Raw genomic sequence first — 27,732 nt, forward strand, 5'->3', positions numbered from 1 at the left:
ATATATAATTTTTATATAAAATATAATATAAATATAATATTTTATATGACATAAAATATAAATTATTATTCTTTGTTTAAAGATAAAACTTGTGTTGATGTACTTTTGAGTATGATTGAACCAAAATTTGCTAAAAAATGATTTGAAGAAACTGTCAAATCTATTACAGAGAAGAAAATTAAAAAGGTGTTGAAATTAAAAATTTGGGATTTTGTCAAGTTTTTTTATATTTTGTGAGTCAAACATTGATCTTTTATTATAAGTGACATATTTGTTTTAAAATTAAGTGCATGTCATATATATATATATATATATATATATATAAAATAAAGAGTTGATGACATGACTATCAAAATATAACAACTAGCATTTTAAATTTTATTAAAAAATTACATTCTATTAGTTTTATTCTATTACTTGTAAGAAAATTATATATAATTAAGAATGATAATGGGTCGAATTGGAGTGAATTTTTATTCGTTTCGAATTCGATTCGATTTTTATAATCGTAAAATTTATATTTGTATTTAACCTGAAATTTTTTTAATTTTTTTTATCCGAATTCGATCCGAATTCAATATTATATAAATCGTATCTGATCTAATCTGAAATTAATAAAATATTATTTTTAAAATATAAATATATAAATTAAAAATAATTTAAAAAATAATTTTTTATATAATATCATATCAGATCAAATTTATCTAAAATTAAAATTTGATTCGATCCAAAATTTGATTTAAAAAAAATTAATTTTATAAAATTAAATCAAATTAAAATCCATCGATTTCAAATGGAACTGTCAACCTTATATATAACATTGAAATTAGAAATAATATAAACCAAAGTCGGCACGGTCAAACTTACCGACAAAAGAGAGCAACTTGTATGAGAAATAATAGCATGCTTGCTTTTAGCCTTTCATTTTCATCAAAAGTTTCAGCCCATTTTGGCGGATTCAAAGTCACATAATACTTGGCGACGCAAGAAACTTTGTCTGTACAAAATTGGCATTTACCGAATTAGAAGCCCAAAAAAATTCAAAATATGGCAGAATTATTCTTGTTTTTCTATGATTTTTTTTTTCTTTTTCTCTTTCCAAGATTTGGTGCGACAAACACGGTCTTATGTAGGTGATTCTTTCTTGCAGGTGCAAGAATTGCACACGAATGGTTTAGTATTCTTCATTTTGGGTTATCTGTTTAACCTGAATGAGTAAGAATGGCCTTAGCCTAGACCCGTATGCCACTGCCCAATTGGTAAAAAGATGGTTAGTTGCCACTTTACTTGAATTAAAATAACAATAACAGTAAAATTAATTATTGTAATAATGAAAGTATATGCTATAACATAAAGGTTAAAAAATCAATAATGAAAAAAATATTTAAATATTTTTATAAAAAAAATATCTTTTATTTTTCATATTTTTTATTTCTACCAAACATAATAATCACTACAATAATAATGATGCTTTCGGAAGATTAAGCCAGCCCAGAGGCTGTGAGGCATAAAACTTGGAGGCTTTTGCATATAACAATGGGCTTTGTGGACTAATGCCCAACACCTGACCCGTTGGTTTCCATTAGTAGGCTTGGATCTGGTCTGCACTCTGGATATATATTTTTTTTCCAGGGTCTGCATGGTGCATGTTATCGTTACATGGTACAACACCAACGCCAACAGGCAATAGCCAACAGATGCCTATATCTCTGCCACTAATCCAAACTCTGCAGTGAATGGCTGTCCTTGTTACACGCCATCACTCTACATTCACCACACCAACTCACCAATTGGCTGCTACTATCTTCTAAAACCCTCGTTCCCTCTCCCTTCTCAACTCCACAATGGCAACTCTTCAGTCTATGGCATTGGCCTCTCCTGTCTCTTATTCTTTGCTTAAGCAACTGCGGTCTCTCTCAGGTATTTATTCTCAACTTCTTTTCTAGAAAACAGAGAGAACTTCTTCCCAAATGCAACGAATGATAACTTGTCATTTGGGAAGGTTTGATAATGTGGTTGCATGAGCATTTGATGTTTTGCAGGAATACCGGTTTGGGTTGTTCACCGGAGTGGGAATTCGCTATTCAATGGGCAATCTTTACATGTGGCTCCTTCACGGCATTCGCCAACGAGATGGAACTCCAAGAAATATGGACCCATAACAATGATGGTCAAACCAAAAATTCAGTTCATTCAAGGAACTGATGAACAGACAATACCAGATGTGAGGTTAACCAAGTCAAGAGATGGCACAAACGGTGTTGCTATATTCAGATTTGATCAACCCTCCGTTTTTGACTCATCGGGTGAAGTTGGTGAAATTACTGGCTTTTACATGATTGATGAGGAAGGAGTTCTTCAGTCAGTTGATGTGAATGCAAAATTTGTAAATGGGAAGCCTGCAGGAATTGAAGCAAAGTATGTAATGCGATCTCCCCGAGAGTGGGACAGGTTCATGAGATTCATGGAACGGTATTCTAATGAAAACGGTTTGCAATTCATCAAAAAATGAGGCAATGTATATTCTTCTCTCGTATTACTCTTCATTTCCACCGGATTAATTTCCTGATTGGTGTTATTTAATTTTTGTTTTAAGTGTAACTTGAAATCTCATGTAGGTTTTATGCAAATGCCTTGTTGCTTCCTTCTAACCAACAAAGTTTTGCGTTTTCCTTTTCTATCTTCCAATTGTTTACTTCATTTTTTTGTTTGCCAAGATGACTGCTACTTCCATTGATGAATTACTCTGATTATGTCTTGGTAAGTAAAGAGCGAAACCCGCTTACACTAAACAGCCTCTAGGCCCTGCAGTTCCCAAAATATCATCTTTCATCAGTCTATTTAAAACGATAGGAGAAGACAATAACTTAGCTAAATTTGCCAGAAAATCCACAGTGGTTGACCTCCTGATATATATAGACAAGAGAACAATCCAAATGCAATTGGAGAAGCTGATTTGTAATACATAATAGAGAGGATCAGTATCATGCAGAGGATTAGTATTATGTTATTGAATGTTGATATCTGATAAAAGAAGTTACGAGGGTCAGACATAAAATTTGCTGTTGTTGGATTAACTACAGCTCAAGCAGCTCAGTCAGGCATTTCATAGCAATTTCTTTTCATCCTTCACATTCATTGACAGATTACTTGTTCTCCATGAATGTGGAAATAATAGTCCTTGGTATATGAATGTTCACCAATTGGGTGTACAGAAAATTAAAATGATATGGAAGATGTTTAGTAAGTAACCAAGAGCTTGAAAGTCCAATTGTATGTAATAAAATAGCAGTTATTGTTGTTGCTTCACTCGTCATTTTGATGATGATGATGAGGCTTTTGCTAATATTTTTTTGAGTTTCTGCCCACTTAAAATTGGTATATGCTCAACTCATATATTGATAAAGCATTAATTCAATGAGAAATTAAAATAGACCTAGTAAAAGTAGGTGTTGAGATGGAACTTCCAAGTGATTGAAATGGTACTTCTAACCCTATAAAAGTTATTGTGAGCATTCACCCATGTCAAAGCTTTTCCTCTTCGTTTCTGTTTTCTTCCTTGATATTTACCCTTATTCTATAACTCAAACTTTGATTGATATGCCTGAATATTAACATTCGAGGTTTGACTCTCACTTTCACTCCCTCGGAAGCCTTCACTTACACTGAATAGACAGAATTAAGGCTTACAACATTTATCAGATGCCTTGTGATCATCTTACTCTTCATTCCCGGCTTGAAAGCTACAAAAATGGAGGGGTGATTGAGGCTGAAACCCCTGTTCATCTATAAAATCTCACGCTGACGTGATGCTTGCTCAGGCAAAGCAAGATGTCCTACACATTGGAATCCTAAGCTCAAAAATATTGACCATAAACAATGAACAATCTCTACGAGAAGTGAGAACAACATGGAGTTGTTCCTGATTTACTTGATGTGTTTCAACAGATTAAAGGTTACCAAATACTACAAGATTATTAGATAATTGACTCATGTAAGCCAATGTTTACATATATAGCTTTGCAGCAGAACGAATTCAATAAAATGGTTGAAAGTACATAAAAGCTGATTCCCAAATCTCCATAATGAAGCAAAAAACTGGTTATTGGTTATTATTTAGTGCATGCATTGATAAGACAGGCACGTTAAACAGACAAGATTTCAGCTACAATACGTTACAAAGAATCACTACGCAAATTCGTAGCTCAAAAGGAGAAAAATCTATATGAACTGTGTTTGGTGCAGAGAATATGTATACATGTTTTGGTTCGAAACAACGTTTCGGCCTGATATGCTTGGTGCCAATAACTACAGTTGATGAACATGATGGCCCTTACAAGGTTATACCTGCTATCTACCCAACTCAAAACAGGAACTCTTGTTTTGAGGCCGGGAGACTGCATTAAAGCTTGAGTTCAACTCATAGACTGCTTCAACTTCCAGTTATGATTGATCTCTCTGCTCATTCTTCCAAGAATTTTTAGCAGCTTCAGCAGATTGATCTCTCTGCTTATCCTTTGGTTTTGAGAAGAAAGGATCCCATTCATGAGCTCCCACCTCACGCTGCCCTTCATCCAACAAGTCATATTTCCAACTATTTTCCTCCACAAAGTTATCATATTCTGTTCGACCCTGGATAATGTTCCTTCTCAACCTTGTAACTTTGTCAATGACTGCCTGGACAGCAACATCAAAAGCGTCTCGAAGAGTCTCCAATTTAGAGCGAGGATCTGAATATATAAGCATAGGAATTAGATTTATGACTGCCTCTCTCATGAACTTCACTTGTTCAGGAGAAATTTGACTAAGCCTCTCCTCTATGCTAACGTTCCTTTTCCGAATATCATCCTCTGGGATGAACACCGAATATGTAGTATAATTTTTTGGAAGATGCCAAGTGTACTGTGTGTACGCTGAGCCAGGATGAAAGAAGACAGGAATGCATCCAGCCAACATTGAGTCAAAAGCAGATCGTCGTGTGTACGAATCTCCTTGAGGTTGTAGGCAGAACAGGGAGCTCTGGAACATCTGCATTATACTGCTAGGTGAATGACACTTGCTCTCCCCAAAATCACACTCCAACAACTTGCACACTCTTGACTTCTTACACTGATCGATAATCTGCCCCCTTATTGACTTAGGATTACCAGGACGTGGCGCACCAGCAAAGGAGAATAGCCACTTTCTCTCCAAATTTCTCATCCGATCTTGCCAGATAAACACTTCCTCATCCTTTGCAGGATGGAAGTACGTTGGATATGGAATGCCAAAGTCATTCGCATTCCAGGGGCTTGACTCAACCACAAGCATCGACATATTCCTTGCAGCAGGTAAAAAAAGAAGCTTATTGCCCCAATCAGATTCCTCATCAGTCAGTCTCCTGAAATCCCATGTAATCCTCCCAGCCACCAGAAAATGATCCTTGCCTCCCATTATACCCCACTCAGGCCTCTTCATCAGCCAATCAACCAAATCAAGTGAAGCAGCATCCCTCCTTGAGATATTATATCCCCAAAGATACCTTGCAATATCAAACCCTGCATAAAAGGGCACAAATACAGCAGCTGCAATCGAAGAATCATTAGTCAAGCACTCATACTGCTTCATCCGATTATTGAATATCACATCCACCGCAAACTGATTCGTGGCATACCACCCAGTATTCTCAAACACCCCTTCCACATTCTCAAGTGGTGGACCAAGCCCTTCATTACTGGTAAACTCACACATATTAGTCCAAAGACTCAAACTCTTACACTCCTTAAGCATATCCTCATTAAACCTCGGAGGAAGATTATGCACATATATATACCTTCCCCGGCATGGATCACTCTTGTTTTCCCCCGTCCTCAAGGCTCTCATAAACGGGGAAGTCACCGCCCTTTCACCAGCTGTATTCCTAACAGGTTGCACGGGTGGTGGTTTCTCCTTCTCTACACGGGCATTGGACACCCGAGCAGAGATGGACTCAACATTAACCAAAGGAGATTCCAATTTGACTGGTTCTGGTTCAACTGATTCCTCAACAGTAGGGCCACCTCCTAGGAGTACAAAATGGCCATGCAAAAGCAAAACCCAGATAAAAGCTGATAAACAAACTAAAAAACAGAGCCGGGTTGGTTGATACTTAGGGGAACCCTTCTCCATTGCTTCAAAAGGAACCAACGCCCGTGGGCTGCGTCGCATCAGAGTTCAATCACATGCTAATCAGCAGATCCCCGCATAAAAAACCGAACTTTCTCACTTGATTTCGAACCATCAAACGAGCAAGAGAAAATTTTGAAACCCCAAATCTCAATTCATCTGCTTAAAATGAAACCCACAGTAAGACCACAGATCCCAAAACGAAAAACAAAACTGGAACTTTAGAACTGAACAAATGCACTAAAATGCTATGAAAATCGAATGCAACAATGAGATTTAGAGCTGAGAGTAGAGAGGGATTTATCTGCAAGAATAGCGAGGCGTCAAGAGAAGAGCAGGGGGACGGCGCAAGTTAGCAGAGTAGGCTGAGGGGCTGTGTGTTGTCGGTAGCCGCTGGGATCTCACCACGTTGGACAACAGGATGACGTGTTGAAATTTTGAATAATGTCAAATTCCTGAATATACGTTTGCATGGAAAGTGAAAAAACGTCAGGAACCTGGCAGAGCCAATGCCTAATGCTTCTTCTGCTGCGGGTTTTACTAGGAAAATAATTGAGAATTTGACGAGATGGTCCGAGCGACACGTGGAACGACCAGAGAGGACAAAGAGTGGAACCTTTTTGGGCTTTATAGTAATTTTCTCTTTGGTAGCAACCCAAACAAATAATTTTGTAGGAAGGAAAATATGAAAAAAAAAATTTACATCTCATATTATTTTATATATCTCATTTTTAAATACAATATAAATTTAAAACTCAATTTTTTATTTTTATTATACTCTTTATTTTTTATTTTTTATTTTCTGAAATTGAGTTTATCGTAAATGGATATTCAAAAAATTTATAATATTTTCAAGAAAAGATATAAAAAAATTAAAAAAATTATTAATTTAGTGTGCTATGCTATTGGTTAATGAGTTCAAAAGGATTTAGAATAGTTGAAAAATTGTGAAAAAATAAATTTTTATCAATTAGTTTGTGTTTGAATCAGTGTGAAAAAATAATATACAAGATGAAACTTAAAATTTTCTTTAAAAAAGCTTTAAAAAGGGTAATTGATTAATTAAAAGCTACTAAAATAAAATTCCCATCCCCTTTACTAATTACCCACATCTAAAATGTGTAGATAAGGCACATAAGTTGTCAATCATGTTTATCTCTTTCACCATATGGCTATATTTCATGAATGTGGCAATGACTACCAACATGGCATGATACTTGTTTGTCATTGTCATTAATAGGTAAAATTTTATTTTCTATAAAATACTTTATTTCCTTAAAATAATGTCTAAAATATATTATGTAAAAGGTTAAAATTTCACTTTTAAAGTTTGTATAACATAATATTATTTTATATCTTCACTTTCGAATTTGAATCATAAAATTATATATGAAAAAATATCATAATGAGATCGAATAACCTTAAAAATTATGGATATATTTTGCATATAAAATTATTATAAGACATGATAAGAAGATATTATAAATAGAATTTGATTAGATAATATTATCTTATTTTATGTTTAATATGTATAAAGATTATAATAAAATAATTTATTTATTAGTTAAAATTATTTTTACTCAAAATTTATATAATTTAAATTATTAATATAATTTTTAAAAATATAATAAAATATATAAATTTAATCTTATAGATTAAAAATAAAAGTAATGCTATTTGTACCCCAACTTATTCTCTTTACACCCTATTATTGTTAATATCAAATTTTTTATTCAACACATTCCAAACCCAAAACAAAAATTTACTAAACATCCAAACACAACATCTCTTCACACCCCATCTTCTTCGATCGGAAATCCTAAAGAAATTATATCCCAATTACCTATTTGACATTAGATAGCTTAGAATCAAAAGTAAATCGATTTTTTTCTATTTTTTATTTGATTTTGTGTTTAATTTCATAAAATTTAAAATTTTAAGTTTTGATGTACGATTTGTAATTCGAATATTTCAAAAATGAAATTTTAAAAATTATTAAAGATTATAAAAAATGAATGTCCATAATCATTTAAAATTTCTGAAAGTTCATTTTTGGAATCCCTTAAAAGCTTATGAATATCTATTTCTGAAAACCTTTAAGAATTTTCAAAAGTGTATTGTCTGACATTCATTTTTGGAAGTCTTTAAAAAATTTTAAAAATAGATTTTTAAGACACAATAACTTGGCATCATAAGAAATATTGACTTGGACAATGTTTTCAGTAGATTGACAAATCTGACAATAAAAACTTTTAATCTTTTGGCCATCGACACTATCCATTCAATAATGTTTTTAATATTTTTGTAATTTTGATAAACATGCATACGAAAGGAATCACTACATGAAGAGGCGTTATTGCAAGTTGGTTGCTGCACCATGTGGGATAAAGTGTGATTGCCTTGTTGCACATGGTGCAACAAACAACTTGCATTAGCACCTCTTCACAATTACTAATTTTTTTTAGATGCATGTTTATTAGAATTGAAAAAATGTTGCAAATATTATTGAATAGACAGTATGGCCAAAAGATTAAAAATTTCTACTGTCAGATTTAAATAGCCCATACATCGAAGAAATCATTAAAGACCTTTTTGGAGATCATAGTAAGAGACATTCGATAATCTCATACCATACATTGATTAAGAGATTGCAACAAAAAATTGAAATAAAAAATTGCTTTCAGAAATTGATTTCAGATAATTGTAATGGATTCCATAAATGTATTTTCAAATAATTGTAATGCTTTTCGAAAATGTATTTTTTAGTACAATGAAGTCTTTGAAAATAAATTTTTGATATATTAAAAAGGTTTTCGAAAATGAATTTTTGAAATATCGCAAAAGCTTTCGATAATAAATTTATGGTAACTTACTGAAAAGAAAAAATGAGTGTGAAGGATGAAAAGATATTAATTAATGAATATCTAAATAATTTTTTGAAAGGCTAATTTTTTGGGATGTATTGATAATTTTTTGGGGTGTAAATAGCACCACTAAAAAATAATATTTTTATTTTGAGAGAATTAAATTATCTTATATCAAAAGAATGATTTATTTTTTTTATAATTTTATCATATTCTTTAGATATAAATCAAATATAATATAAAATTATTAATATTATATCATATTTATCATTTTATATACCATACATAAACTATAATATTTGCACGCTCGTAAATTGACAAGAGGTATGGGATTGATCAGTTTTGGTTAGATATAAATTGATTGTCAGCTTGCTTTGAAATTAGCCGGCATTCTCCGACTACCTAGTGGCTACCATTTTAGTGACATGAACCCTTCCAATAGGCAAAATGCCTCGTTCTCGTAGCTTTTAATTAATAACATAAATTCATCAAACAAGCATCCAATGGTTGAGTTGATCATGCGTTTTATTATGTGCTTGAAAGGGGGATGAAGTTGAAAACAAAAACATGTGAAAGTGTCTCTCACGACAAAAAAAAAAAATGAAACCTATTCCCTGTCTAGTTACATTTTGAGCATAAAGGAACGATGGGTACAGCCAAGCCTCGGAAGTAAACTTGGGAAGGGAAAGTGGGCAACCACTCAACTCACGACATATTTAGATCAGTGCCATTGATGTCTCAACACATGTTTTGTTTATGACAACCTGTGATGACCAACATCAAATGGCTTATCTAAGAACAGGAGTTTTGTCCCCTCACCCCCCCCCCCCCAAAAAAAAAAACCAGTATTACTACAGTTGTAGCAATGAATATAGCCACAGCAATAAAATGAGTAGAATGAACACTGGCAAAAACAGGGTACCAAACTCTAATGTGGCACCGGCTGCCCTCCTGGAAATTGATGTTGGAGTTGCAGTTTCTTCGCCCAACTTTAGATCTCCGAAGTAGAGATGAACCCCAGGATTCTTCATTTTTATATTACTCCCCAGCAAAACAGAAGAGTTTGTCCCTTGGACGTTGCTGTTGGTATAAATGTTGATGCAGCAACAACCTTCGGTTTGCTCGTCTGGTGTGCCACGACGGATGAACATTGTTGCCCCAGCATTGCTTCCTTCGAAGTTAATACGATTCATAGAGCCTAAGCTGCTTTCCGGGGTCCTGCTTCTTGACATTGTTGGATTGGTTTCTGATAGCTTTGGTTTGAATTTTTGGGTCAAGTATATCACAGTTGATTTCAATGGTACTTCGGCTTCTTTGCTTGCACCATGAGGTTTGTGCTATCTTTCACTTTTCGCTTGCCACAAGAAAGGGCAATGTTCTATTAGAATAACTTAAACAACACTTTTTTTTTTCTCGTCTTTCTCATTTTCTTGTTCTTCGAAAAAGAAAGTTCTTTTCCCAGTTCATCACATCGCAATATAAAACAGTTCTTAAACAAATGCACTTCCTTTTATAAATTTCTGAATAGCTTTGCTTTCCTTGATCCGTGTCAATCTTTTTTAAGTAACATCGACATTAGTTCAATTGATTTATATTCAAAATTTAAGATTCAAATTTTAATACCACCGACACATTCAAATTTAAATTTCAGAAGAAATCAGTTTTTAAAACAAGAAATTGCAAATACTTAAATTTAAACTTATATCATCTTTTAAAAATAATTTTATAAATCAACTAAATTACATATTATATATAATTCTTTTATCATCCAGTACTACTGGTTGCAGTAAACAGCACACACTTGGTTTTAATAACCTGATATGAACAGAATTTCATTAATGATTTAATGTAATCAGAATCTGGCTATAAAAAATAAAGAAAAAAAAAACTTGAAAGGCCAAAAACCAACGAACGGCAGAAAGGGGATTTAAGAACCATTTAGCTGCAGCATTTCATACTACCATGGAATTTGAGGAAAACCCAAAGCAAGGGTACAACGAAATAATTGCCATAGAAACAAATAAAATGGTTTCTTTTAACAGGAGATAACCCCAAGAATGATCGTCTAAAAAAAATGAGATGAATATTTCTCACAATTATACATATTCATGAATTAACTGAAGGATCCTTCCCCTTCATTATTCTTTCCTAGTTTCTGCCAAAGAAAACAAGCCCATCCCTGCAAAACCTGTGATGCCACTAATTAGTTATCCAGGGCACCTAAAATGTCAAGAGTTGCAAATGTTGTACATAGTGATTAACCAAGTATCTGAATTTTATTAAATCTAGCTACTCGAAAATCACATTTATCATCTTAACATAAAAAAAAAAGAAACTAGAACTTGCACTCTGCGTCATTCTCGTCTTAAGGGAGATGAAGGCATCACATACCAGTATAGGCTTTTCCAATCGGTGGCATTTTAGGACAAAAAACACACCAGAAATGAAAGATCCATATGAAATTATGGCCAATATTCCGGATTAACTTTTTCACTGACCGTAGACCCAAATTGTGGACCACCCTTTCGATATTGGATAAGAAACTCAACCGGGTATCCCTTCAACTTATGAGGCACAACACCCAAATCCATAAAAGTTAAAGCTACAAAACCCACCACAAAATAAGGGGAAAATGAGAGATGAATACATCTTGTAACAAGGTAACTAATTGGCAACGCCATTAAAAATTATAAGAAAGAATGATATATTATAGCCTGAAACAATTTCAACTGACCATCATCTGAGACAACTGTATCAGTTGCAAATGCATGTATCTGATCCAGATTGAAGATGTCAGGATTTGGTAGTGGAAATGGCACTTTCTTGAGTAATACCTCCCTGGGCATGGCAATTGCCTGAAATCATCAAACCCGTGAACTGTTAAATTAGATAATTCAACAGCAAATGGTACTAAGCAACGACAATGTGACAATAGCAAACAACAGAAACATGAATAGCAAGTAGAAGCACAGTAAAGCTTAAAAGAGTGTTAGTCATAATTAAGGCATGAAAAGCACAAGATGCATTCCATTGATAGTTTAAAGAAACCATCTTCTGTTTCCAGCATAACTATCATTTACCATGCATAAAGTCAATACTAACAAATTAGACAACATAATAAAAAGCTGCACTAGCTTAGAACAACTAAAACATTTCTTGTGGCACTAGTCCAAATACAAAAGTTACAGATTTACCTTTGCAATGGGTATAGGTACATTTACATAGCGTGGCCATTCACGGATCATGTCATACATAAGCTCAGCCTGCAGAATTTTAGGTTCAGTTACACCAAGAAGCATCACTGCAATAAATCATCAAGAGGGAAAGAAATTACCAGTTCATGCACAGTAAAGATCTCTGGCCCACCCAACTCATAAACTTTTCCCATGCTGGTACCATCATCTTTCAAGGCAGCAACGATTGCAGAAGCAATATCAACAACATATACAGGCTGGATTCTGTAAAGAAGCTGTTGTTAGCAAAAGATGAACAAAGCTTCCAGGAGAAAAGGATCACACAAATTTCAATTGAAACGCTCAGGTTTTAATCCAAAATTACTTGGTAGATCCATCACCAATGAGTGGAAGAAAACTATATTTCTTCGCAAATTGTGCCCAACGATTCATGATTCGATCCTCAGTTCCAATCATTACAGCAGGTTTCATCACAGTAGCCTGTATAAGGAATAATATGCTAAAAATGTTGATGTTGAAAGCAAAGGGTAACATCTAAGACAATGAGGAAGCATGGCAAAGACCAACCTTTAATGAGCTAATCACACCTTTTCAACTCAGTTGACCCCTTTTACTATTGTCACTTACCTTCCCTCAAGATTCAGGAAAGAGATATGCGTGTGTAATTTTATTAGTACTTAGGTTCAGCACTATTCGGGTTCTTATTACGATTGCACTACCAGTGTTAATGTATCATTCTCATGATTTCCTAGAGGTAACATCATATCTTCATGCAAAGTCCAAAACCAAGTTTCAACAATACAAAATTCAACAACTTTGACTCTTCTATTGTAATTATAAATGCTTGATGTTTTCCAGATTACTTCTTTGAGGAATTTCCTAAATAGCTTTCAGGTAAAAGAAAGTATCACAAATTTGACATTAAACATTAATAAGAGTAAAAAATAACCATTAACTCAGAACAAAGCTTATAGCAAACTGAATGAACTAGTATTTTGCTTTTGTAAAGGATGATAGGGAAACTTCAAGTAAACCATTGCCTAAGACTTCAACAATGTAGAACCAATTTGTGAAATGAGCAAAGAAGTTACAAAGCATAGAGGAATGGAGGTCGTTGCAGGCACAATAACATCAATGCATTCTTTAATTCTACCAGAGGAAGAAGGTATGCACTTATGACTTCATCTCTAAATTCTTATAATCCAAAAGAAGAGAAGTCAAGTTGTTAACTACCTCAGGAAGTTCTTTCAAAACAGCTTCTTCTCCAGCTGCCTTAGCTCTTAGAAATCTTGATGGAGATGACAGAGAAGACCCTAAGCAAGAAACTTGAATAAATCTCGTGATACCACCATGTTCTTTTGCAATCTGAAATCAACAAGGAAAAATTAATACATGACGCAGGACATGGTTGATAGCAGAATGTAGGACATGGTTGATAGCAGAAGATGATATGATACACAAAGTCACAAACTATACACTGTTCCATATTTGAAAACTTGATAAAGATGCATCACAGATAACTTGGCCGTAAATCTAACAGTATGAATGACAGAAAAGGAAATAAAATCAACGAACATGCTGTTCACATTCAAATCTAAAGATAATGTATATGATAGACGCTCAAATATAAGTAAATAAAATCAATGAACTTGCCATTCACATTCAAATCTAAAGATGACATATATGATAGAGACTCAAATAGAGTGCATGCCCCAACTCCCCCTTATTCAGAGGGAAAAAAAGGTGGTACATAATACATTTCCTTCTACTTCAAACTCCCCACGCCCTCACACCTTCGTCCAACAAAGGACCGAATATAACATTTAGCCCATACACAAGAAACAGTCCAAAATCAAACTAATACAATTATTCGAGACAGTAATGGTGCCAATTTCAATGTGAATGAAAGTTCCAACATACCACTGCCAGTTGTTCTGCCATGAAATGGTTCACTTCCTCAAAGCTATAGTTTCTTGTCTCATACTCTCTTCCTGCCAATATAAGCAATACTGATCATACAAATCCAAGATTTAAATATCTTTCATAGGCAAAATCAAAAGAGAGGCCTAGCATACCAATAAGATTGATAACAACATTGGCCTTTGCCATCACAGCCTTAATCGAATTTTCATCCCTTGGATCGTATTTCATTGGCACTATCTGCATACGAGAAATATGAAATCAAAACATAATATGCAATTGAATATGCATTTGAATTTGAATTTGAATTTGAATACAAAAACAATTTCATGTGGTATGCTACCTGTCCCAAATCTCCCATCAACTTGAGATGACGAGGGTTATCCTCAGAACCTCTGAAAGGAACTAACACCTGAGATCCCATTTTAGCTAAAATAAAAAGAAAAACATCAGTAAGTATACACATTGCAAATAAACCCTCAAAGTGGAATTAATATATATATATATATATATATCAAACAAAACAAGCTCTCACTCATGCAAATTTTAAGGTGAAACATGAAACTTTTTAGCACAAAAAAGAAGAATAACATCAAAATAAAGTTACAATAATAATCATAGTTGTTAATTTCGTTTTGGTACTTGCCGTACCGGTCAGTTATACCAAAATACGATACATCCAAGGATGATTTTTTGCACCAGATTTGGTACCAGGTAATACCAGTTGTTTTCATTAGTTTCGGCCTATTTCAATGAATTTCAGTGAAATAACATGTTTCGGTTGGTATGTGAATGTATAATATACTTTGAAAATTTTAACTTGTTTTTTGTTATTTAATTATTTTTGACCTAATAAAAATAAAATTAATTGACAAAATAACCCTTAAAAGTTAAGCTTCTTTATTTTAATTTTATTTTTTTATACTCTATTTTTTTCAAACCAAAGTTTATACGTATTTTAATTTTTTTTTCAAGAAAATAATTATACTCCTTTTATAAAATTTAACAATCATAAACCTTGGTTAATTTTTTTTATTTCTTTGTTTTTATCTTAATATTTATATGAAAAATATTTATTTAACTATCATATGATCAGATTAAGTGTTTAAAAATATCATGAAAAATTTATGATATTATTTCTTATGCTTTTAAACTTATTTATTTGATTTTTAAATATACTGCATATTTATTTTGTGAATTATTAATAATATTATAACGTACAAGTTCATATATGCTTACAAATATATTTGTACCAAACCGAAAAATCCAAAATAATATGCCGAAACAATTGGTATCGATATACACCATATTTTAAAAAAAATTGAAATCGTTGTCCGGCACGATATTAACAACCTTGATAACAACTAAAATAAATAAATTTAAATTACCGAGCTGTTGAACAAGATAACGACCAAGGAATCCAGTAGCTCCAAAAACTGTAGCTATAATGCCACTGCAAGAAAATGCAAACTTTTATCCCTAATTTATAAGTTCAATCATACTAATAATGTTTTAAAAGCAAAAGAAACCACACGGGGTATATTTATGGCAATCAAACCGATAATTTTAGTTAAAAGGTACAAATTCCAAGAAATGACCTAACGGAAGATCGGCCACCGGTTCCCTTCCGAACAAGCTGGCCCAAGCCCTTGTGAGCGGCCAGCGTAGATCCGTACCGCGAATGATCAACTCCGTCATCTGACAATTTTGATAACAAAATACTTCAAATTTTGACAAAATCCATCAATTTGATGCAAATGCGAAGCACCATTAAAATAGAAGTAGAAAAAAAAAAAGATCAATTGAGAGATTAAAAAGAGGGAATGGAAAAGGTACAGTGATCGGAGAGAGGGTAAATAGACTTGATAGAAGAGATTGAAGCCGTTGGCCTCAAAGATTGCTGCCCTAAGCGTCTGGTAATCGCCTGCATCTTTTCTCAGCTTAGCCTCTCCGAGAGAAGGGAAATGGTTTTGTTTTGAGATCAACTTCAAAGATGAAGGTTTGGATTTTGGGTCTAATTTTAGGTCGCATTCGATTTGGGCTTTGGGTTCTTCGTTTTCGGCCTCTGGAAATATTGAGCCAGGCTTCACTCTTTTTCTCAATTTCGGCCACGGAAAATGCAGGAGAACCTATGTTATTTTATGACTATTATTTTGGTTTAGTTGGTGAATGATTTTTTTTTTTTTTCTAGGGGAAAGGATTTTTCTGGATTTAATTTCGTATATATTTTTTAAAATTGATCAAAAAAATTATTTACATTGAATTTAATAAATTAAAAAATATCTTTTCGTAATTTTTCAACAAACTCGAAGGAGTTTTAAAAAATTTGAGATGTTATGAAATTATTCTATTTTTGGAAAGAAACAAAAATCTCAAGCAGAAAATCTAAGAAGTTTAGTATTTCTCTTAACAATTTAGATCAAATTAGATTTGTTTTGATTTTTTAAATAATATATAATATTATAAATTTTTTAAATCTGATTTAATCTTCTCTTGAAATCGATCAAATCCAAATAAAATCTTATCAATTCAATTTATCAATTTTTAAATTTAAATTTTTTTGTTTTTTATATATGATTTTAACAAGATTTTAATACATTAAATATATTTATATATAAAATAATAATTTTTATTTTATTAAAATTTTAAATATATATAAAAATTAATAAAAATATATAATTTTATTTGATTCGATTTTTTTTAATGTTTTACATTACGATTCAAAATTCAATCTAAATTTAATATATATTTAATATTTAAATTTAATTTAAATCAAATAAAAAAAATTGATCCATTCAAACTAAATATATTCATTTTCAATTTTCTTCTCACCTCTACTTTCCTTCAAGCAAAGAGATTAGGTTTTGCTAAATAATCAATCAGATACATAGGAAAAAGGAAGTGGGAACATAGGTGGGGACCTCGTTTATTCGGAAACAACCTTGATAAGGACAGGAACAAGTGTATTGGGAACTTCATGCAACAATTGTTAAATGGTCCTCAAGCCTTTTGAAGTCAAATGATTAAAAATATTTGAGAAGATAAGTCTAATGATTAAAAATATTTGAAAAGATAACAGATTTGATTTCGAATCAAAATTTTTTTTATATTAAAATTTTACTTTCTTGATATAATTAAAAAAAAAAAAAAAAACAATTGCTAATGGAAAAAGACAGTTGTCAAGGTTGTTTTGTGGGCTATGATCACTGGCAGAACTTCTGCACAAATGGGACATCTTTTAGCACGATGCAGGCTTTTTATGGGTTGGATTTTGAGTCTTGCTTCTTTCCTCTTTGGGTTTCACTTTCGCCTTGTTCTTATTGGTTATGCTCGTTTTAATTTCTTTCCCATCTTGTACTAACAATGTTCTTGTGTTTTGTGGTTTGTAATGGTACCTTCTTGATTCAATACCAAAAAAAAAAAAAAAATTTGCTGGCATCAACGAGCCTGCATTATCAAGATGGTTGCAAGAAAATTTTAACAACATATATTCTGTCAAAGCTGCTCAATTGTATGTAAAAGTTTAGAATTTGTCTGCTCAAGCAGTATTTTTGGTATTACTGAAGCGTGAGAATAGACCTGACAATTTCATATCATACAAAACAATAATAATTCATTCATGTTATGTTTTATATGAAAATTATATATTATAACTCGTGTTGATACGAAAAATAGTATTTTTTTTTTGTTTCTGTTAAACTTATATACAATTTTGGCTAAAATTTTAAATTATATTATTTTTATATTTTTTTCATATCATTTTTGTACCATGTCATCATATTATATTTTCAATTATCAAATTTAAGTGTGGGAGAAAGAGCAGGAAAAAATTAAGTTTGAAGCAAAATTCATGGCATCAAAGCCTATAACTTAAGTTGACAGAGATGAAACAAAATTTATTTTCTTCAGTCTACAACTGAACTTCTGCAGTAGAAAGAGGATCTGACTAAGAACTCTACAAATTGTCCCAACTACAATGGAACATTTTTCTAAGCACTACTTTCTTGCACATGTTTGAACAAATATGAGTCACCCATTTATTTTTCTTCCGTGTACTTGTTATCCAACTCTACCCATCTGACTTATTTTCTGTTACGAGGTATGCCAGGTTGATAACCATGCAGGAATTCCACAAATCCACTTAAGGGGATGAATTAACTTGAAATTACCTTGAAGAAACTATTTTACTTGAGGTTTTGGTTTAATGGCTTGATGTGCACATCTCTCCTTGCCATTTGTCATTGAGTTTGCCAAGCGCTGCAAAAAAAGAAGCAGCGGCAGCTGGTTCACTCCTGGATGGTCCCTCAGTTCCCCGTGCCTCTGAGTGTAAGAATGCCCATTTTGGGCATGCAATCTGTTTCAAAAATCTGGTATGCCACTAGATCTTGATGAATACTCGGTTACCAACTTTAGAAACATGGATGATTTATCCTCTAGGAGATGTGCCGGAGTATCAAACTCTGCAACTCGACCTGCAAAAATGTTTCCAATTCATTGGGAAAAAGTCAGACTTTGAATAACTTTACACCAATTAATAATACTGAAACAGCTCAAACTTCGGATGAAAATATTAAAGATATTGTTTTCCATACCATCACTTAGTACCAAAACAAGATCGCTGTCAATTACAGTCGGAATACGATGTGCAATAGTGCAAACTGTGCAGTTCTTGAACTCTGTTCGGATGATCTTCTGTATGAGATTGTCAGTGGCAGTATCAACTGATGCGGTTGCTTCATCTAGGACAAGTATTCTTGCCTGTTTGAGTAAAGCCCGGCCCAGGGAAACAAGTTGCCGCTGCCCCACACTCCAGTTATCTCCATTTTCTAAAACTGCACATTTTACATCAAACAAAAGATGATCTATCAACCACATGCAAATTCAAGGGGCTTTTGCCTCTTTTTTCTCTATGCATTTTTTCTTTTCTTTTTTTCAGTTCAGATGACACATTAATGATGTCCAATAGGGACAGTTCAAACCTGGTGTATCAAGCTTTTGGTCTTTCTCACGAACAATATCTCCAAGCTGAGATTTATCAAGTGCCTGTGACAAATAAAAATTCAGTACTTAATTGGTTGCAAGTCATTCGACATGATCATATTTCAAGATTCAACGAGCACATGGTAAAATTGCGTTTCATTGGGAATCAAGCTGGTGGGAGAATACTGGCATGTCTGTGAAATTCAATTCATAAACTTAAAATAACCCTACGGCTTTAGCATACTCGTTAAGTGTGTGTGTGTGTGTGTGTGAGAGAGAGAGAGAGAGAGAGCTGGGTATGCAAGTGAAACTTATACCTCCCAAATTTCATGATCTGAATGCTCTTCAAGAGGATCAAGATTGCCTCTAATAGTTCCTTCAAATAATGTAGGATCCTGGGGTATGATACTAAGACGGCTACGAAGGTCATGGAGCCCAATTGTTGAAATGTCGATCTTGTCTATAATGATTCTCCCACCGGCTGGCTCAATCAATCGGAATAATGCTTGGATCAAAGTAGATTTGCCACTTCCAGTACGCCCAACAATTCCAATCTTTTTGCCACCGGGAAATGCACAGGTCACCCCATGAAGCACCACAGGAAGATTTTCCCCATAACGAACCTTCAGAAAAAGGAACATAAAAAGGAAAGGTAATGTCAGCATGTGGTGCCAGTAATATTCTAAAAGAGGGTATTTTATCCTTTTTCTCCAACATCATTAAAAAAAAAACTGTCTTATCTATTGATCTCACACAGCCCCCAACAAAATCTTTCACTCTTTTTTTGTGTGATATGAGAAAAATAAAAAAAAAATTCATAAACAGAACCGAAATTTCTCAATTAAGTATACTTTCATCAAGCAAGGGGAGAAAAGAGAAGAAAGATGATGAAAACGATAAAGCACTAGATTCTCCATTCTCATGCCATAAAGCACTCAAACCCTGCACGCTTCCTCATGAAGTTGCTAGTACTGTGAAAGATCTAGTGTAGAAAAAGAATGGTGTATACAAGTCTCCAGTGTTGCAAGGAAAAAGAAGGTACTGCATGTTGTGGAGAAAAACAACTGGATACCTTTAAATCGAGCAATTCAACTGTTCCACTTTCAGGCCATGAGGATGGAGGGCGGGAGTTTTCAATAACCGGAAGAGCTTCACTTGGAATTTGGCTGTACTGATAAATCCTCTCTATGGAAATAATTTTATTCTCGAGCTTGCAAAAGCTAAGTATCCACCGCGATAGACGTGAATTTAAGTTAAGGCCATATGTCACAGCAAGGCCTGCCATACCTGTTTAGAAGAAGCAAGAACAATTAGCATCAGAATGAGCTTTGCAGTACACATCACTCATGATCACTCGAAATTTATTACAAATCAAGCAGATAAATAATAATGCAAAAGATTTACTTACTTGGATCAATACTTCCATGTCGAAAACTCACGAGCAAAATCATGCAAAAAGCAAATACAAAGGTTGAAAGTAATTCCATGCGCAGGCAGAGCCATTCAATGGCTGCAAGACTGCAAAAGAATGGACGACCAAAACAATCGAGAAGATAAAGGTTTCTCTTCATGAACCTTTTCTCTTGCCCAAAACCTCTTATCGTGGCTGCTCCAGCAATTGATTCACCAAAAAGATGAATAATTGGAGATTTCTGGATGCTAACAATGCGGACCAGTTCCCTCGATGAAGCCATGTAGTATTTCTGCAACCAGCAATAAGTGAGCAATTAATCAGAAGAAACATGTTTCCAAAGAAACTACACTACAATAACCCTGAAATCACAAAGTGTGTTAGATTCATCAACAACAGTTAAAGGGGTTCAAGGTAGATTAATGAAAACAATGTGGTTCTATGGATTGGCAACTTCAACTTCAACTGCAAATACAAGAATCTAAAAACAAATAAAATATGATAAACTAATCTTGTCAAATAATGTGAAAGTCGTAAGGCAAATCCAAGATAAGGTCGTATCCTTTTAATCTTACCATTAATGTTTTAGACCATGTCGACATACATATAAAAATAATCAACAAAGAATAGTATGAGGGATATTTTGGGGACAACATTTATCAATTCTCATCGTTGCATTCACAGGATGTCGTTGGAAGTGCTTCATGGACCACATTTTCATAAGTTAAAACCAGAATTTAAAGCAATTTTAAGAAATAATCAATCACCCATCAATCGTCTTTATCAATTGAGCTGAAGAAATACTCAAATTGGTCTTTACTCTTCAGATATGTGCATTTAGAAATAGAAGCAGATGGATTTAATATGTCATTCCTCCCTTACCACCATTCATATGGATAAAAGGAGGAAAAAAATAATGGCACATGATTAACGAAGAAGAAAAGAAAACACAAACAATAGCTAATAGAAATTTGATTGAAGTAAATATTGTCCGCTTTAGAAATTTGAGAGTCAATGGAACCCAACAACAGAAATTTGTGGCAACATAGAAGTAACTACCTGCATCCACAAGCAAGCAACAGCCATTGGGACAACAAGAAGCAGAACTTGCCAAGTAACTTTTGTCATCACACCAACAATCCCAAGAAGCTGTATTGTTGTTGAAGCAAACCCACCAAGTCTAAAAGGAATATCAAGATCCACAACACTTTGATCGATAGACACCTGCAAGTTTATAAATGACAGTCATCATATAATCTGAATAAAAGAAAGTGGAGTTCAAACAAAGACAAATAGAAGATTTAGCAACTTAAAGCATACATTGTCAGATGAAAATATATACTATAAAACTTACACGATTCAAGATCCGTCCGGCAGGAGTTGAATCAAAAAAAGACATCGGTGCTCGAAACACACTTCTAAGCATATTGAGAAACAATTTTTGTGCGGCTGCTAGACCAAATGTGGCAACCAGAACAGCCCTGACAAATATAAACCAAGAGCTCCCAAAAGCAAGGGCCATATAAACAAGAAGAAGGACCAAAGGACTGACTTTAGCTTGGTCTCCTTCAGTCTGGGGGTTTGCCCATGCCATCCACCAATTACTAGCTATTTGAAGGAACTGAAATAATGTTTGTGCAAGAACAATAAGTGGTATCAAAAAGCCTTTATATGCGGCCGCCATATATGACAAGTATACCTTCATGCTGACTCTTCCTTTTACCCTTTCCTCTTCTTGAACAAGCTGCTTTTTCCTCCGCTTTGTTTTCTTTTTCTCTTTAATTCCTTTCTGGTCTGAAGCTGATGCACCATCTTGCACTTCCTTTGCCAAACTGTCAATATTATTTCCAGTCGAATCACATTTTTTATTTAGCATGGTTGGCCCATCAAGAAGCAAATTTTCATCTGAGTCTTCTGATGAGTGACTTGGAATATCCATTGCTTCAATTGCTTCATGGTGAGCTGAGACAAGAGTTTTGAAGTCGGTGCCTGCTTGTAAAAGTTCATCATATTTTCCTGCCTGTATAATGCGGCCTTCCTTAAGAACCTGCAGAAGGGATTGATTACATTTGAGAATAAAATATTCAGAACAATGTATTAAAAACCAGTCTCATCATATAACCACCATTAGCCAAAAAAAAAAAAAAAGAAAGAAAGAAAGAAAGAGGAAGAAGAAAAATGTTACAACTCATATACTGGATCACAGAAAATAATGACACAGGCACTTATACTGCATAATTACTTCGAAGAAAATTCATTATTATATGAACAACAGTTGAATGAAAAACAAAGAGCTTTCTGCCCAAACAACACTTCATCTCCACCAGCTTTATATTTGATTTCTCAGTAAAGGCACAATTAATCTTACATGCTAGTTTTTAGCCCCAGCTTCCATTTTTTATTGTTCAGATGTCAAAAACAATGCTCATACTTCACCATATATCGAGTCCATGGTCATACAGTAAGTTACACCATGTTGTCTAACATTCCAACATTATTGACTTTGCCATAGTATTGTTGGCAATGTATTGTTATCTCCTATGGTGTCTCCTGTAGCATGTCATTACTATCTCATTCATTAATTAGATCATTTTAAACCCTCCCACCTACTTTAGCATTAATCAATCACATTCTACAACCTCCAATACTGGACATGAAATTAGATAAAGAGAGTGGAATTGGGTTGGGAGGTAGAGGGGGCGCATGGCCTTGAACAAGGATGAGTCCAGAAAAATAATATATCTTTTCTCAATGAAAAAGAAAGCCAACACATGTGCAAAGCAATGAATTCAACCGATAATATGCCCGTCTGGCAAAAAAGCAATAGATAATTAGATATGCCACCAATTTCACTCCAGAAGAACCATCAAGAAATAAATCACATAAGATGGCACAAGGAAACTAATATACAAAACATAACAAGTGCAATTTGTCCACTTTCTCAAATGCTTGAAGTATTGAATGTAAAAGTTTTATCGTTTAAGACAAGGGCTTAACAGTCAGTGAACTGTCCAATTTGAATGGTTCAAGATAATTTAGGAATAAAAGCCAGTTCCTAAAAATAAAAATTGACACCTCACTAATTCCACTATCAAAATTGTTCTGCTAAAAATTTGTCTACAGATCATAGTAGAAACTAAAGCACACGTTGTGATAGGGCATAAATTTTAGTATGTGCCATGCAGTCATCCCATCAGAAAGAGTGCACTTAAGCATGCATCATTGCAGGCTGGGCTGCTAGCATAAATAAATTTGGGACTGTTCCTTACCAGTATCAAATCAGCAGTAGGTAGAAATTCAACTTGATGGGTCACAAAAACAACAGTTTTACTCCCAAGTGCTGTCATTATGTATTCCTGCAGTTCCAAAATGAATCGTTCAGCCAAATTCTATTGATATGAACAGCAATGTGTGCAGTACATTGATTAAGTCAAACCTTGAACAGTTCTGAGCTAGTGTGTGCATCAACAGCACTGAAGGGATCATCAAGCAAATAAATATCAGCATCTTGATAAAGTGCCCTTGCAAGTTGCACACGTTGTTTCTGTCCGCCACTCAGATTTATACCTCTATCTCCAATTATGGTCTGATCCCTATGTGAAAAGAGTTCAAAATCCTTCTTCAGGGAACAAGCATGGATAACATTCTTGTATTTTGCTTTATCCATTGGGCTACCAAAAAGAATGTTCTCTTCAATATTGCCAGACTGTATCCAAGCCGACTGAGAGACATAGGCAGCAGTACCGCACACTCGAACCTATTCAAACATCAAAGTAAAAGAATAACAAATCTAAAAGCCTTTGCATTAATGGGGAAAAAAATTGTAAAACTAACAGAGTCAAATTTGAGGAAGAAAATAGTTTTAAAGCTCTATGAATCAGACTTACTTCACCAGAGATTTTAGGAATCTCCCCAAGGATGCAAGAGAGAAAGCTTGATTTTCCAGAGCCAACCATGCCACAAACTGCCACACGCATTCCCCTTTCTACTTTCATTTGTATTCTGGATAAGGTGGGCCTTGAAGAAGAGGGGTCCCAGCAAAACTCACCATCCTTAATCTCTATAGCCACCTTTGACATGCCTTGGGGCAGAACAATGGTGGCATCTTCCTGCAGTTCTTCCTCCTGTAGGAATCCAGAAATTCGATCAAGAGAAACCTTTGTCTGCGCCATCATAGACACCAGGTCAGGAAAATTCCTGAGTGGTTCTTGAAGGATTCTGAAAGTGGCTAGTGCAGAAAGCACACCACCCGCTGTGAGTTGATCCCCCAATAATATAGACGTTGCAAATGTAACAGCTGCAACAAATATGGGGGAGCTCCAGAAAATGAATGTAACAAAGGCCTGAGAATAGAGGGCTTTCCGTAGCCACTTGAATTCTACACCCCTCATCTCCTCCAGTTTCACTCGATACCTGTCCTCCCAAGCTTGTAACTTTAGAATCCTCATGTTCCTTAGACACTCAGAAGTCTTCCTCATTCTTTCATCTTTGGCAGCCATTAACTTGTCTTGATAATCTTCTTGGACCTTTGCCAAAGGAACAGTAACAATGATGGATATAATGGTTGCAATTAATGTGGCAATGGAAGCAATTCCAACATTTTTATATAATATTGCAAGAGCAAGAATTATTTGCAAAGGAAGCATCCAAATGTCATGGAGATACCAAGAATAATCTCCCACTCTTTGAACATCAACTGCCATGTAATTAACAATTTCTCCACTGGTGTGACTTTGTTTAGCTAAGCTTGAGAGCTTCAGGCCCTTCCGATACACCATTGCCGTTAGAGCTGATCTCACATGCATACCCAAAATGTCAACCCCGAGATACCACTGACGGGTTGTCAATGTCTCTATGAGCTTGGATACAAAAAATATTCCAGCAAGAACATAGCCTTCATGAGGGAAAGTCTCCTGCCCTCCCAAAAAATCAACAAAGTAGCTAATCATGTATGGGCCCACATAGGAAACAAGAGTGTTCAACAAAGCAAATACTGCATTACTAGCAGCTTCCTTCCAAAATGACTTCAAAATTGCCCAAGCCAAAGAAGGTTGCTTTGATAGGTTTTCAGCCTTCAATTTTTCCCAATTTGAATTCAAAACCTTATAATTAGTCTTCGCTCGATCTTGTTGTGCTAGAAGGGGAATGTCCTTAAGCTCAAGCGGTCTCTTTGCACCAATTGAAAGAAGTGGATTTAGCCAAGAAAGGGTGGCCAAACTAAAGAGCCCAGCATCACTATAAGGGGTAACCTTAAGACAACCTGCCTCTTCTTCATGAAGCAATGGCTCCTGAAGGTCAGAGTTTCTACAGACTTCTATACCAGTTACGCCCCTAATTGCAACAAAGCAAAGAAATGCAAGAGCTGGGGTTACAGCAAAATTGGCCACAACATGAGAAGACAAGTGATTTGAACCATCTACTAAGAATGATTTCCCATCAACATACAATGTACACAAGCAAATCAGAAAAGAAATAAACCACCATACCCTCAACAACAATGGGAATTTCTCAGACACCTTGCATTTACAATGGAGAGCTGAAAAACTCAATACAAACCAAGCTAAACCTTGAGCAGCAGGCAAGGCAAAAACAGACCAATCCACATCCTTCCCATCAACAGCCTCTCTTATCAAACAAAATCCATCAAATCCCAGCACCACAACTTGCACAAGCAGCACAAAGAAACAACAAAATACAGACAATTTAAACCCAGTACCGACTATAACATCCTGAACTTCTCCATCAACACTAATGCTTCTCCTAATTGGGCTTGAATTCACGACAGAATCATCTTTAAGAATTCGAACTCGACCAACACATACAAATATTTGCCTTGCAGATATTATGAAAAGAAAAGCCAGGAAAAGTGTCAAATTGATGCAAATGGAGGATAGTTCCAAAATGGGCAAACCATGAATATATCTCTGAAGGGAGAAATGTGGCTGTTGTCCAGCAGATGATGATGAAGAAGAAGAAGCTGTAATGCTATTGAGCAAAAGAGCGAAGCCCATTATTGAAAAGGGTGAGTTTTTCGAGGAGAGACCTGAGAAACAAGCTAAGGCGGTGGCTTTGTCGATAACATTGATGAATTAAGTAAGAAGAGAGATCAAATCGTGTGAAGAAGAGCATCTCACCATCTGAAGCAATGAAAGAGGCAAACAACAACAACAACAAAAAAAAAAAGGGTTATTTCGAGATAGAATCTGCAGACACATTGCACGTGAAAACAAATAGATTTTATCAACACGGAAAACGAAGACAGAAAGCCAAAGAACAAAAAAGAAAATAACACGATTCGTTTTATTTCCACTGTCTCTCCCTCTCTCTTTCTTATCTCTCTGTATGTCACCAAGAGAGAACAGAAGGAGACAAATAAAGGAGAGTAAAAATCAAAAGAAAATTTGAATGAAGCCCATATCAGAAACAAAATTATAAACAGAAATTTAATAAAACTGACCTGGGTTTTTGTCCTCTGATCAACCAGAAGATGGTGGATGACTGGCTAGCCCTCTTCTTTTTTCAAAACCAAATCTTTTTTCTGATATATAGAGGGAGCACCGCTTCTACACCAGCATTCCAAAATAAAAAAGAATAGTCTTTGGATTAGATGCTGAGTAAGCAACAGCCTATAAGCCCATTAACATGTAGAATCTAAAGAAAGAAGAAAAAGCTATGAAATTTGTATGTATATGAATAAAAAGGGAGAGAAACGGAAGAGGAAATACAGTGCTATCTCTCTGTTTCCCGTTGCCTTCCTCTCTCTCTCTCTCTTTGTTGCATACAAATGTAAATAATAAAACTGTTTGTGTTTGATTTTAAACCTTGCAAAGTTATGGTCTTTTGAGTAGCTTTTGTACCACTTGTCCTGTGAGAATCTGGGTCTGGGGGTCTCTTTCAAAAGGAGGCCATGTGGTTTTGTTTGATTGTTTGAAGGCTCTCCCAAATTCTAGTTCGTTGTCTATATAAAAAATAAATAAATAAACATTCACATTGTCATACAGGTAAGTTTAAAGCAAGAGAAAAAAGAAAAGAACATTATTTACATGTTGCAGAGAGATGTAAATTTTTAATATGTTAATGAGATCATGACAAAGATCCCCATGCAATGTCATAGAGAAACATTAGATTATGTCTATTTTTGCCTTGCTTTTGTCAGCATATTTTAATGTTTTGAAAAACAAGGTAGAGGTGGATTTCATTTTCAGATAGCATTGAGAAC

General features: G+C 34.5%; 3 protein-coding genes and 1 pseudogene across 8 annotated transcripts; 1 reads left to right on the forward strand and 3 right to left on the reverse strand.

Annotated features, from left to right (window-relative positions):
* Positions 1 to 1,646: 1,646 nt before the first annotated feature.
* LOC111283852 (photosystem II reaction center Psb28 protein-like) lies at positions 1,647 to 2,680 on the forward strand. The gene is made up of 2 exons (XM_022872482.2): positions 1,647 to 1,920; positions 2,043 to 2,680. Exons 1-2 carry the CDS (start codon positions 1,845 to 1,847, stop codon positions 2,510 to 2,512), a joined length of 546 nt encoding a protein of 181 aa, XP_022728217.2. The 5' UTR covers positions 1,647 to 1,844; the 3' UTR covers positions 2,513 to 2,680.
* Positions 2,681 to 4,086: 1,406 nt separating this feature from the next.
* LOC111283944 (xyloglucan galactosyltransferase MUR3 pseudogene) lies at positions 4,087 to 6,630 on the reverse strand (annotated as a pseudogene). Its single transcript, XR_016341053.1, has one exon. The product of XR_016341053.1 is annotated as a xyloglucan galactosyltransferase MUR3 pseudogene (transcript).
* Positions 6,631 to 10,976: 4,346 nt separating this feature from the next.
* On the reverse strand, positions 10,977 to 16,364 carry LOC111283714 (NADH dehydrogenase [ubiquinone] 1 alpha subcomplex subunit 9, mitochondrial-like). 3 transcript variants are annotated; one of them, XR_002689424.2, is made up of 13 exons: positions 15,959 to 16,364; positions 15,721 to 15,820; positions 15,511 to 15,575; positions 14,466 to 14,551; positions 14,278 to 14,362; positions 14,123 to 14,193; positions 13,436 to 13,567; positions 12,567 to 12,682; positions 12,343 to 12,466; positions 12,203 to 12,271; positions 11,743 to 11,863; positions 11,400 to 11,610; positions 10,977 to 11,196 (listed from the first exon to the last, which is right to left on the reverse strand). XR_002689424.2 is itself a non-coding variant. In XM_022872310.2 (12 exons), exons 1-12 carry the CDS (start codon positions 16,050 to 16,052, stop codon positions 11,471 to 11,473), a joined length of 1,203 nt encoding a protein of 400 aa, XP_022728045.2. In that variant the 5' UTR covers positions 16,053 to 16,360; the 3' UTR covers positions 10,977 to 11,470. The 3 variants fall into 3 exon arrangements, 1 of the variants encoding a protein (XP_022728045.2); XR_002689425.2 differs by having other exon boundaries at positions 10,977 to 11,187; positions 15,959 to 16,360; XM_022872310.2 differs by having other exon boundaries at positions 10,977 to 11,610; positions 15,959 to 16,360.
* Positions 16,365 to 17,957: 1,593 nt separating this feature from the next.
* Positions 17,958 to 27,732, reverse strand: LOC111283329 (ABC transporter C family member 5-like). 3 transcript variants are annotated; one of them, XM_089758687.1, is made up of 13 exons: positions 27,335 to 27,732; positions 26,971 to 27,076; positions 24,401 to 26,650; positions 23,950 to 24,270; positions 23,783 to 23,869; positions 21,868 to 22,560; positions 21,573 to 21,737; positions 20,511 to 20,805; positions 20,175 to 20,389; positions 19,420 to 19,725; positions 19,102 to 19,165; positions 18,715 to 18,954; positions 17,958 to 18,594 (listed from the first exon to the last, which is right to left on the reverse strand). In XM_089758687.1, the coding sequence occupies exons 3-13, from the start codon at positions 26,522 to 26,524 to the stop codon at positions 18,482 to 18,484; spliced, it is 4,623 nt and encodes a 1,540-aa protein (XP_089614813.1). In that variant the 5' UTR covers positions 26,525 to 26,650; positions 26,971 to 27,076; positions 27,335 to 27,732; the 3' UTR covers positions 17,958 to 18,481. The 3 variants fall into 3 exon arrangements, with proteins under 3 accessions (XP_089614813.1, XP_089614812.1, XP_022727515.2); XM_089758686.1 differs by having other exon boundaries at positions 27,239 to 27,337; XM_022871780.2 differs by having other exon boundaries at positions 26,971 to 27,337.

Source organism: Durio zibethinus, chromosome 3 (genome assembly GCF_047325235.1).
Source record: "Durio zibethinus cultivar Kanyao isolate XHJ-2024 chromosome 3, ASM4732523v1, whole genome shotgun sequence".
Classification (NCBI taxonomy): domain Eukaryota; kingdom Viridiplantae; phylum Streptophyta; class Magnoliopsida; order Malvales; family Malvaceae; genus Durio; species Durio zibethinus.